General features: G+C 39.0%; 1 protein-coding gene across 2 annotated transcripts in view; it reads left to right on the top strand.

Moving 5' to 3' along the window:
* LOC146000614 (protein regulator of cytokinesis 1-like) overlaps positions 1-12319 on the top strand; it is a 54649-nt gene continuing 42330 nt past the window's right edge. The window contains exons 1-4 of one of the 2 annotated variants that reach the window (XM_083138373.1): positions 1-217; positions 6090-6246; positions 7248-7346; positions 10050-10193. In XM_083138373.1, coding sequence (XP_082994499.1) covers positions 192-217; positions 6090-6246; positions 7248-7346; positions 10050-10193 — 426 coding nt within the window. In that variant the 5' untranslated portion in view covers positions 1-191. The remainder of the gene's footprint in view (positions 218-6089; positions 6247-7247; positions 7347-10049; positions 10194-12319) is intronic. The other variant, XM_083138371.1, reaches the window with a different exon arrangement.

Raw genomic sequence — 12319 nt, forward strand, 5'->3', positions numbered from 1 at the left:
ATCCGCTTTTTCAAAGAAAGCAGCGAACATTTTGAATTGTGTTGTGCTGTGCTTGAATTTTTGCTTGTGGCTTTGTTTGACTAGTGTTGAATTGTGCACGAGTTTTGGGACCCGCTTGTACTTTGAAATATGTAAAACCATCTGTTGTATGTGTTGACGAATTGTATTTGTGTTCAAGGCATAACTTCGAAATGGCTGGTCTCGAATTTGCAAATACGTGAGTACATACTACTACCACCTGTCCTTTACCTGGTTTCCCAGAACGGCATTTTACCTGTATCATCGGTCCGGTCATACTGGAAAACATGTAAAATCTAATTCCGCAGCTATAAAAATCTGAAGGCTGCATTAAATGAAATGTCACATAAGCTCAACAGTGAATTCACATATTCCTATTCAATGAAAAAAGTTTGAGGGAGGCGAGAGGTGTGTCATGTTCCATTCTTGATGGTTAGGGTTCCGTGTGTAATTCACTCAAACATTTAATAAAAACAGTGTATTCTTAGACTTAGAAAAAAAAAACTGTTATGCTATTCCACTCCAAACACTGGTACGTTTTTCTCCATAATGGAAATATCGCGAAATTGAAAATAACTTGAAATGTCGAAGGAATTTTCTTACTGCTACTTGTGGATACGTGTACGAGATGTATGGTAAACTACGGTTTTAAAATTTCTAAAGTGCAGTAAAACTCGAGTAGAACAAAGCAAAAAGTATTTACAGAAGTCTGTAATAGCATAGTATTGGTATGTTAAGTTCAAGAATGTTCATCGCGACCTATAGACATGCACGCTGTCCAGTATTTATCTTATTTTGGTGAACTCTTGGTTACATGCTGAAGTACAGCTAACTCCAGTAGACAAGATGTTGAAGTGGTGTTGTTTAATCACGATAAAGTATCTCAATGTGTAGGGCTAGGATTTGTTCTTGGTAACATGCATGCCTCCGTATTTACTTGTTTTGTGACAAACAGGCTTTGAAGATGAATTTCTTGGAATCATATTTTGGAATTTTAGGTCATTTTCTTTTCTGGAGCATACATATTTTAATATGTACCGGTAACAATTGATGAAAATATTGGGTAATGGTTCAGATTGTTTTATGATTTTTTTCAAATTTTCCTAGCAGAAAGACTAATTATCGTAGAATTTTGGAAATCATTGTCACACGAAATTTGAATCTTACTTTAAGTAATGAGCACAGTTTGGATTCGATGTTGGAAAAGAACAACTTAAACATTACCTTGCGCCAGCATACACTCCTCCCATGTATATGGTATTCTCCGTTGACAAGAGACTGTAAGTAGAAGAGTGGGAATGAATGTAGAAGTAAATCACAACCTTAGTAGAATGCATTTAGGGACTTTATTTTAATGCTAAAAGATCCAAATCTGACCTGTCTAACCTAACCATGAAAGCATATATTAAACAGAATGTTAAGTAATTGATAAAACTCCACAGTATATGTTAACTAACAGATTTAGATCTAAATCGAACCTTGTAAAAAAATGCATTTGTAGCATGATGAAATTGCAATAAAACAAAAGGAACTTGGGCCAAATATTGATTTTTTCATTGTAAATTTATGTTAAATGCAGATTTTGATGTTTAAAAGTGTGCTAATGTCATTTCGAAAACTTTCATAAAGTTTGTGACATGAATTCGAAGTAAACACTGAAGTCAAATGATAGACTTAGTTTCAACTACTGTCTGGAGTGTTAATAAAATGATCATTCTTTTTACATTTTAGGTCATGGATTTTGAGTTGGCTGGTCCTAGCATATTTAACTCTTCGTGGGTCGTGCAAAAATAATTACATAGATGGTCGTGCACGGTGCTAGAGATCGGGTTTTTAAAATATGTTCAATTAAAAGTCTAAAGTGCTAAATCCTCAATTATTGCGATTAAATCTTTTTTGTAAACAATTGAGATTCTGTAAAACTTTATAAAGGCACTCTTTGTTAGTCAGTCACAGAACGGCAGACTGGATTTTCATTAAAAACTAGGTATGTCTATAGTCGCGCATGAACTCAGACAGCAAGGGGCATCAATGAACCCTCCCTAGCGGCTCTAATATTTTAGTAACACTGAAAACAAAATGTGGTGTAAGAGAGGAAGCTTTGAAACTCAGAGGAAGGATCTTGACAAAACAATAATTGATAAATGGTGACATTAGAACCACACACCCGGAACTAGAGTCTGTGCTTGACCAACGCAGGGTTAAGGAGAAACATTATCTTTTGTTAATTTTTGAGCTCATAAATGCATTGTTTTTAAGACATTTACATTTTTTTTTGGCAATTTAGCACGGGTCCCGCCAAAACCTTCTCTGACATCTACAGAACCTTGTTGCCACCGATTTTGGCATAAACTTAGCAACAGGCCGGACTGAGAGTAGTTATTTGGGGGTGCACGCACAGATGTCTCCTCCAGCAGAACATTCACATCCTTGACAATCTGGCAACATAGAACACGCGAAGTAAGCGGCGACCGCTGGTAGGCAGAGGACAAAGCACCAAGGCTTCCGCCAATGGTTGGAAACACTCACGTGATGCCCGGGAAAGTCTGCTAGCAGAAGGAAATCTGTGGACTGCAGCAGCACTCCATGTGTCAACATTCCTTGACTCTTGCTCTTTATTGCAGCTCGCAATTTTGGCATAAGGTCAGCATAATACTGGCCCATAATGGTGGTTCCAGATAATCCAACAGCAGTATTCCCCTTGGCATCCCAGAATACAGTTGCCATAACATTTCTAGCTGACTGTGGAACATGAAATTTCTTCGGAGCTGGTGTGCTTCCATTGCATGGAGCTTTGTTTGGATTCGGGGTCAAAGTGGTGGACCCATATTTCGTCCACCGTCACAAATCTGGCCAAAAAAGTCGTCTGGATCTGCATGATACATGTCCAAAAGTTACCTTGAACATGTCACCCTGCTTCTCTTCTGATCAGGTTTCGCGGGATCCGTCATGCCAAAACTTTTTCCATACACAAATGATTGGTTAAGATGTTATGAACTGTGCCGGTTGACAACCCTGTACTCTCTGCTAAATACCTGAAGGTGACTCTTCTGTTTGCCATGTCAAGGATCTTCTCAATGTTACTGGTGGCCCACCTGCATGGGCATCTTCGCATGACTGTCTGCCACAGCTGAACTCACGGCACCATCACACAACGGTGGGATATGATTGAGCAGACAGCCCTACTGTTTGTACCAAGTCCTCATGAATTTCCTTTGGCTGTAGGTTTTCAATTTTAAGTACTTGATGACAGCACGAACCTCACTATTTTCCATTTTCACCACGTTCTTACAAATGCTCTACTGCCAACACCCGCCAAGAAAAAAAGTACATGGTAAAACATCTTGCATTTTGGCATAAAGTCATCACAAGATGTCTACTTTCTACACATGCTAAAATTATGATTCTACATGAGCAGGAAGGGGACGAGTATTAGATCATACAGGGTCTGTATTTTAAGTAATGAGAATAAATCCAGAAAACAAAATTTATTACAGATATCGCTACAAATCTTTAGTAGTCTTCAAAGTATGCCCCTTGAGCGTCAACACACTTCTGCAGGCGAGTTTTCCATGCGTCGTACGCTCCCTGAAAGCCAGCAACTAAAACAGCCTTCAGAGCACGCGTGCAAGCCGCTTTGACAGCATCCAGGGTTCCGTGGTGGTGTCCTTTGAGGGCTGTTTTCACTCTGGGAAAGAGGAAAAAATCTGCAGGGGCAAGGTTGGAGCTGTAGAGAGGCTGAGGAATCGTTGTGATGCCAGATTTCGTCAGGAACTCTCTAACCACGAAGCACGTGTGACATGGCGCATTGTCATGATGGAGCTTCCAATCAGCGGAAATTTCTGGTCGCACTCGGTTGACCCGTCTGAACCGGCGGTTGTGCAATTGCTCGTTCGTCAAAACTTTCGGGACGAGCTTGGTGCAAATTTTTCTCATCCCAAGATCCTCGGTGATGATTTTGAGAACAACCATTTTATCGAGTCCTAGCGTATCCGCGATAAACCGCACACTGACACGCCTGTCCGCGTTCAGCAAATCTCGCACACGTTGTTCGTTGTCTCTGGTTCTTGAGGTTGACGGGCGCCCTGCGCGGGGTTCTCCACGCTCTCCTGGCCTTCTTTGAACATTTTGTGCCACTGAAACACTTGCGCTTGTGATAAACTGTCACTGCCGTACGCTTTCCGAATCACTTCCAGCGTTGCTGCACCAGATTTTCCAAGGTGCACACAAAATTTGATCGCGTACCGCTGTTCCATGCTTTGCTGCATTTTGCTCTTGCACACACTACTTTGCAGACGTCCACGCCACGCGTGATCATGCCTCAACGGACGCCAGCAGGCAACTGCCGCTTGGAGCGTTTTCAAGGTCACACACCCCACTACCAACTCCAACCGGTCCCAGCAGGCTCTGACGTCTAGTCGTGGCAGAAAAAAAAAATTCTCATTACTTAAAATACAGACCCTGTACTAATCGCCCCTAGTTTGTTTGACGCATGTATCTGCAATAGAGCAAAATGGCTGTATACATTCAATGATGGTAAACAAGAAGCATTAGAACCCTACATGTATTATTTTGTTGGGTGAACCTATGTTTACACTCTTTTTAATTAGTTTTGAAACACATGTATGCTAAGAAGTATACATAAATAAACTAATTTTCATGCACTTTTCCAAAGTTATTGACAAAAAGGAAAGAACAATAATAAGTTTGTAAACTAACTGTGAACACAATCTTGGAGTTTTTTTTTTTATTATAAATCCTCAGAGTTTCTAGTGAGAATGATGTGCCTGCATAGCCTGACACAGTTTCTTGATGTCTGGTTGTGCACTTGGAACTTTCAAGCGGACATTTGGCTCCAAATTTAGTTTATTACACATTTCGAACGAGTATTTTATATCAAAACATATGAAACAAAGATAAGTGTCAGTATCAAAATCAGCCTCATTTTCGTGTTGAATGTTAAGCTATGAAGTCTGCTCTTCACACCTGCAGCAAGAATAATGTTCTGCGGCTATTCTCGACATTTCTCTGATGCTGATCGCATACCCCCTTCAAGTTGTTAATGTACCCTGGGGGGTATGTGTACCACAGTTTGAGAACCTCTGGTATAGATAGATAGTCCTGCATGGGTGAAATGTAGGTAGCTGCATTGAGGGATGCTGTGGGCTCCTTGTTTGACATGGCTGGGTTACACTACCTAAAGGTGAGATTTTTAATTTCCTTTCAACGAGACAAATCACATTTTATCCTGAGGGAGTTTTGTGATTTTGAGATGTGTAGTCGTTTTACGGTCTCAATGGTCAGGTGGTTCGGTTCGTAAAGGGTGAGTCAAAAGTCAGAAACCATAGTGTTATTCAATTCAGCTTATGTTGTTTATTTGATATGCTTAATATGTTGACCCTCTTCAGCAAGGCACATGTTCAGATGATGCTCCCAATTCTTCAGGACACTAAAGATTGTGGCAGGCGGTATTTGCATGTCACATTCTGTTATCCTCCCTTTCAGGTGGTGTAGGTCATCTCCCTCTGGCCTACTTTCTTTCCTGAAGATGTATCTCACCCTCACTTCAATGCTGTTGCACCAATCACTAGACCCTGATGGAATTCCCACAATCCTTTCTTCAAAAGCTGCTTACTCCCGTGGTTCATCCTCACCTGCTGAATTGATGCTTTTTGAAGAACTGTTTCCTGCCCCCACTATATTTACCCACACTGGCTAATATTACTCAACTAAATAGGAGTGACAATAATTTTGTACTTGCATATTGGAAAATTATCCAGTTTTGCAATTTTTTTGTTCTGTTCAAAATGGTGGCAAAATTGGTTATTAAGAAAGACTTGGACAAAATCATCAGTGTTATATAAATGTTTATAATTCATTTCATGTAGAAAATGGATCTGTATAATGATGGTGGAATTACACAATCTGAACTTGGGCAATTATTTTAGTGTTTTTATTTTCTATACAGCATTTAGAAGAGTAATTACATGTAGTAGATACAGGTGATTTAATGTGAATTAACTTCAGGGGTAAGAACTTATGAATAATAGTATTTTTTTTCTTATCCATAGGTCAGGGATAAGTGCAGCTGAGATTGATGAAATTTCTCAAAACTGTGAGGGAATTATTCGAACTGGTTTGGAGAAGCTAGTCCAAATATGGGTGGAAGTTGGATTATCGGCAGAAGAGAAAAAGAAGAGAAGTGGAATTGTGAAGAGACACATAAGTGTGAGTACTATATTTGTCTTCAGATAAGAATGGCTTTCATTTGAGTATATATATTTTTTTTTATTTTATTTAGGCCAGCTAGTGTTCGAAACTAGACTTAAAGATTTGATCATCTTTCATCCGAGACAACTGATCATGGACTGATATACTGTGATTGGTTGCCGTTACTACTAAGTACAGGCAGCTAATCCCCTCTACAGGTTAAGTTTGCAGCAGGTTTTATGTATTAACCAAATCAGAATGCCGCTCAGCATCTCCCGTGCCAGTCTTGCCTCAACCACCAAGCTGTTCATATCACAGACAATGTGAAAATCCACAGTATTGCAGCGGAACTATATTCTGCACGTACGTTTGGGTCTATATATGCGAAAAGTTACTGTAAACTTAACCTGTCACGGGGCTTAGTGGCTGCAAGGTGCTTTGCAAAGTCTGGCAGCACAGCGCATCCTGTTTTTTTTTTTTTTTTTTTTTTTTTTTTTTTTTTTTTTTTTCAGGAACGCACAACCCTAAACCAGCAACTTGAATTTCTACAAAATACAAGAAAATTTTGTGTAATATGTACAACACTGAATACATTGATATAAGGATTCTTTTATATGCTTGTAATTTTTATCTTTTTTTCTGTTTGGCCTTTTTGTTCCAATTCACTTTAATCGTCTCTATGATGAAAGCACTTTTGATAGTTTGTTTCAAATTTAGAGTGGTTTGCTTCAGCATTGTTTGAGAAAAATTGAATTTTTCAGTGTGTGTAATTTGTGCAAATAAGTAAGTTGTTTCATCAATACTGTTATTGACTCCAATTGTCTACAAAAATGAAATAAATGTGGACCGTATGTGCAGTTGTTAAGTTTGAGTAATGTTTCATGAGTTTTTTTATGCAGTTCTCAGTGAATGGTAAGATGTGTGTTGCTTCTAAATAATAATAATAATTTGATTTAGCAGTATTCATAGATGCATATGTTGAACTATTGTGCAAGACGAATGTTTGGATTTTTTTTCAGACATTGATGGCAGATATGATTCATGAAGAAACAGATTTCAAGTGTGGAACAATTGCGAAAGTGGAGGCAGCTATCAGAGATTTGAGAAAGACTACCAAGGTAAGATTTTTGATTATTTTTTTATTTATTTAACTTTAACACACACACATTCAGACAATTTAAAACAAAATACAGTGGAACCTCGATTTTATGTTTCTCAGGGGACCAAGCCGAAAAAACTTAAAATGCTATAAAATGTAAGTCGGGATAAATTTTATAACATTTTGCTATGTTGGGACCATCTAGATTGAATGTAAAATCTGGGAACGTGAAATTGAGATTCCCCTGTATTACACTGTTAAACCATTTTTATTCAGATGAGATAACAAGCTGTTCTCATTTTTTAAAATAATAAATAAATGAAGTGCTCTCTCTGCTTTGCACCATGCCATGAAGGCATATATGGGGTGTGGAGTTAGGGCCCCACACTTCCTTGATCACAGCCGAAGGTGGGGGTAATGTGATCAGCACCATGCCCCTCGCTGTTTGCCCCCCAGTGTCCTCGATGTACGCACTTTACACGAAGCTGGGTGTGTGCTAGCAAAGGTCGTTAACTTGCAAGGCAGTTCACATATAGAAAAAAACATTAATGATTAGCAAGGGGTCACGTAAATGATCGGCTTTGTATGGAATTGCCAGAAATCTGTGTTTGGAAACAGCCGTGCATCCATACACCATTCCAGTCTACAGTGGAGCTGTCAGGTAAATATCTCTGTGAAATATTCTTTGCCTGAAAAGCTATCTAAAATTTAGTGTCTACAGTGATTTGTCAATATCTATCTGTGACTGACTAACTGTAACAAACTGTAATTATGGTGTCTCCAGTGACTTTGTGAATTATGTGTACTCAAAGGCTCAAGTGTGAACTTTATTTTGAAGTTATATACCAGGTGTATAAGCTTAAATCTGCTGTTTTGTAGTTAGAAAAAAAAATGGTTTGGTCATAGAAAGCAACAAGAAATTTATTCAAAGTACTTGCCCTCGCGAGATACACATTTTGCCCACCTCTCGGGCAATTTTTGGATACCACGCCAAAAAAAGTAATTCTCTTTCGAGGCAAACCACTCAAGCCATTTTCGGACATCTGCATATGAATCGAAGTGCTGCTCAGCGACGACGTGGCCCATCGACGAAAACAGATGGTAGTCGGAAGGGCCCAGGTCTTGTGAATAGGCGGGATGGGGTAGCACCTCCCAGTTGCGTGTCTCCAAGTAGTTTTGGACCAGTCTTGACGTGTGCTGTGGGGCGTTGTCGTGGAGGAAAATCAGCTTGCCATGTCTTTGTTGATAATCCGGCCTTTTGTCACACAGAGCACGGTGCAATTTCATCAGTTGTTGGTGGTAGCCGTGGGCAGGGACAGTTTCACCAGATTTCAACAGCTCAAAGTAGATGATACCCTGTTGATCCCACCAAACACACAGCATCGTCTTCCGGCTGAAGCGATTTGGTCTCGAGGAAGATGTTGATGGTTGGCCGGGATGAACCCACGATTTCTTGTGTTTAGGATTCTCAAAATATATCCACTTTTCATCGCCAGTCACAATCCGATGCAGGAAAGACTTTCTTTTATGTCTGGCAAGCAAGATTTCGCATGTGTTTTGGAGTCTCTCCAGCTGCCGATCTGTCAATTCATGCAGCACCCATTTTCCGATCTTTTGAACCTTTCCCATGGCACGTAGACGCATGGAAATGGCTGCTTGAGTAAGACCCAATTGCTCGGCAAGCATCTTTTGCGTTTGGGTATCGTCCTCGTCCAAAAGAGCCTGCAATTGATGGTCCTCAAACTTCCTGGGCCGATTTTCACACTTCTTGTCCCTCAGGTCAAAATTGCCGTCTTTGAACCCATGAAACCAATCCCTGCACGTTGTTTCCGATACAGCACTGTCACCATAGGCCTCCACAAGCATTTGATGCGATTCGGCAGCCAATTTCTTCAAATGGAAGCAGAAAAGCAGAGCTTCCCGCATATGCTCTTTTTCTGGCACAAAACTAGACATGCTTACCACAGGAACACTGTCTGTTGTTGTCTGCACATGGTGGCAATGTGCACTGATTTGTGTTGGCAGATGTCCAACTCATACAAACACTAGGTATGGCGTGCCCATGGTAGCTTCATACACTCACTAACGCCATCTATGAGCAAACAGCAGATTTAAGCTTATACACCTGGTATATTATATAGGGGCATGCATATTTCATTTTTGACGAAAAAACTAAATTTGAAAAACACATTGTAGTGTTAATTTTTCATGTTTTTGAAAGGTGTGAGATGCATTTTGTGACCATGTTTTGTCACGAAATAATACGAAATGAACTGTAAAAAGCAAAATTAACTCTTAAACACGAAATTTAGGGTTTATTCACTGACGCGACACCTTCAGAGGTCTGAATTATCCTGAGGGTTATGCAATTCCCAGAAAATTGAGTAATTCTGCTGTTAATATTGGAGAAGCAAAAATGGACTCCTTTACACAGAAATAAACTTAATACTCTGATAAATACATAAATATGCTATTAGAAGTGAAATGTTAATTCTGTGGAGTAAGTGTAGTTTTTAAATCAAATTTAGGATTATATTCACAATTTTAAAACCAAAATCTTTTTATATACCACTTTTCATCCAATTTTTCACCGCTATAACACCGATATTTTATTTACAGCTTTTGAACCCGAAATTGACTCAGTTTTTGTACTGAAATTTTGCTTTTTTATTTACCAAAAATATGTGCCTCTATATATATATATAACTACTTTTTCTTTTAGGAACTTGGTTTGAATTCCCCAGCTGAGGATGAGGATACTTCGATTCCATTATTGCAATTGTTGTCTAAATATGAGGCAGAATTGAAATATTACCACACAATCAAGGATAAGAGATTAAGTAAATTGGCAGAGCTTCGAAAAGCAGTAAGTTTTAAAGTTTAGTTCAGATTTCTTCATAGAATGAAAACTAGGGCTGGCCAATACCACTTCACACTTATACCAGTACTATCATCGGTACACTTAACAGCTTGCATGTCTGTTTCTGGTAGTCAGTTATGCATGAAAGTCTACATAAGTTGACTGGGCAACCTCTTTGCTTCTTAACTTGTATGTTTTTAATTGAAGGTTGAGTGACATAGTTTTAAATCTGGTGATGTGGAAAAGTTGTGCCACAGCTACAGGGTAACAGTGTTATTTCTTAAAACATAATATTTCAGTGATATTTATAAATTGTTGGGTATTGGGTTAAAATCTGTTACTGTATTAGTACTTTGAGCACCAGTAAAGTTTCATATTTGTCTACCTTAGTTTCTAAGGTTTTCAAGAACTGTGGTATAAGTCTTAAGTTTGGATTAGTTTTCGTTTTCTGCAATGCAAGGAAGGGTTCATGATTAAGGCTGAGCCAATTTGGATGTATGGGTAGTGGCCAATATTGGGACTATCAATCTCTGAAAGTACACGTATCAGTTTGAATTTGATCACAGACTACCAGATAACATTTCCAGAGTCTGGATATCTCGCAAGTTATGCAAAATAAAGTTCATTAATTTTGTGCCGATACTGTGTACTAAAGTAATTTTCTGAATAAATGATAGCTCTTTAATTATTATTAAATATTATCTCATAAGTAGAACAGAGATTTTGCCCTATATTCCTGTTTTGTCCCCATGAATACATTCTTAGGCTTTTATTTAGATGTACGGATCAAGGTACTACAATCATTATATGCAAATTCTGTGGTACATAAAATTACCTATTTTTACTATTATTCATATTTTGTAGTGCTTAGTGTTTAGAAAGAGGAACAAAATGATGTTTCCAGTGTGAAGGTTGTTTCAGTATCCTTTATTGAGACTTTCTCACAGGGATATTAAGAAATAAGGGAAGGCGATCAAAAACAAATCTTCTAGTAACGCAAGCTTATTTCATCTTCAATGTGCATACAAGGTAAAAAGAATGAGCAATGTTTATCCTTCGGAGAGATCCCTTCCAACATGGCTAGTTTCCTTTGCACTTCATTCACTTTGAGCTTTCAGGTTGCAAGATAATGTAGGGTAAGGTAAAGTTCCTTGTGCCATGTAGCCACATTTAGGGAATGTGGCCCTAGGGTCCCACACATTCTCGATCTTGGCTCTTTTAGAGGTGATATGATCAGTATCACACTCCACCCACCGGCTACTCATTGATTTGCGGCTGTGATAGCCCCATAGCCACTTTATGTGGCCTCCAGCCTTAGATCTCCCACCCCAGGAATCGAACTGTTCTGCATGGCAGTTTGACACCCTGCCGACCAGACCACCACTGCAAGATAAGGATAAATTGTGGTGGTGTAAAAATTGTTAGCTGAACACACCCACCCACTGTGTTTGTTGAGTTTTTATTTTATGGACATCTCATAGACATGGTCACTTTATTTTAGATGCTGCCTTAGTTGGCCAGTCATTTTGAGAGGTAGACTTGTAAACTTCGCAGCTTAAAAGGGGTGTAAATTGTTAGTGTTACTATTATTGCTTCTCGAATATTGCAAAGTTTCCCCTCAAAGATCGCTGCCAGTAGTCAACCATTCACGAAATGCTTAAAATATATCCTTGGGCTACCAGTAGCTTGCTACCAACGGCTTGGAGATCCATGTTTTGGACGCAAGTAAATAGCAAGCATCCCTTCTACTTGTATTTACTGCCACTTCTGGTTAATCATGACCAGATGTAAATGATGAAGCTTTGAGATACTAAACACAGTGGGGGGAGGTGGCATGGGTTGGTGACTTATTGTTTACACAAGAGGATATTCTCCTCTTGGTCCACATAGCAACAGGTGACTGATTGAATAGGTAGGATGTCATTCACTTTTGATCTGCATAGCAACAGCTTTACGACCTACAACTAAGAAAGCCATTTCTTGAACCTGGTTTATACTGCATATTATGTACGAGATATAATTTTTTTTTCACTTTTCCCCAACAAAAACCAGGGTGCACATGATACACGTGTAAATATGGTAAATCATTTCAGTCATGAGACTAGTGAAAAGTCTAAGTGTTAACTGGTTAC

The sequence above is a fragment of the Lepisma saccharinum genome, chromosome 1, assembly GCF_977018435.1.
Source record: "Lepisma saccharinum chromosome 1, izLepSacc3.1, whole genome shotgun sequence".
Lineage (NCBI taxonomy): Eukaryota > Metazoa > Arthropoda > Insecta > Zygentoma > Lepismatidae > Lepisma > Lepisma saccharinum.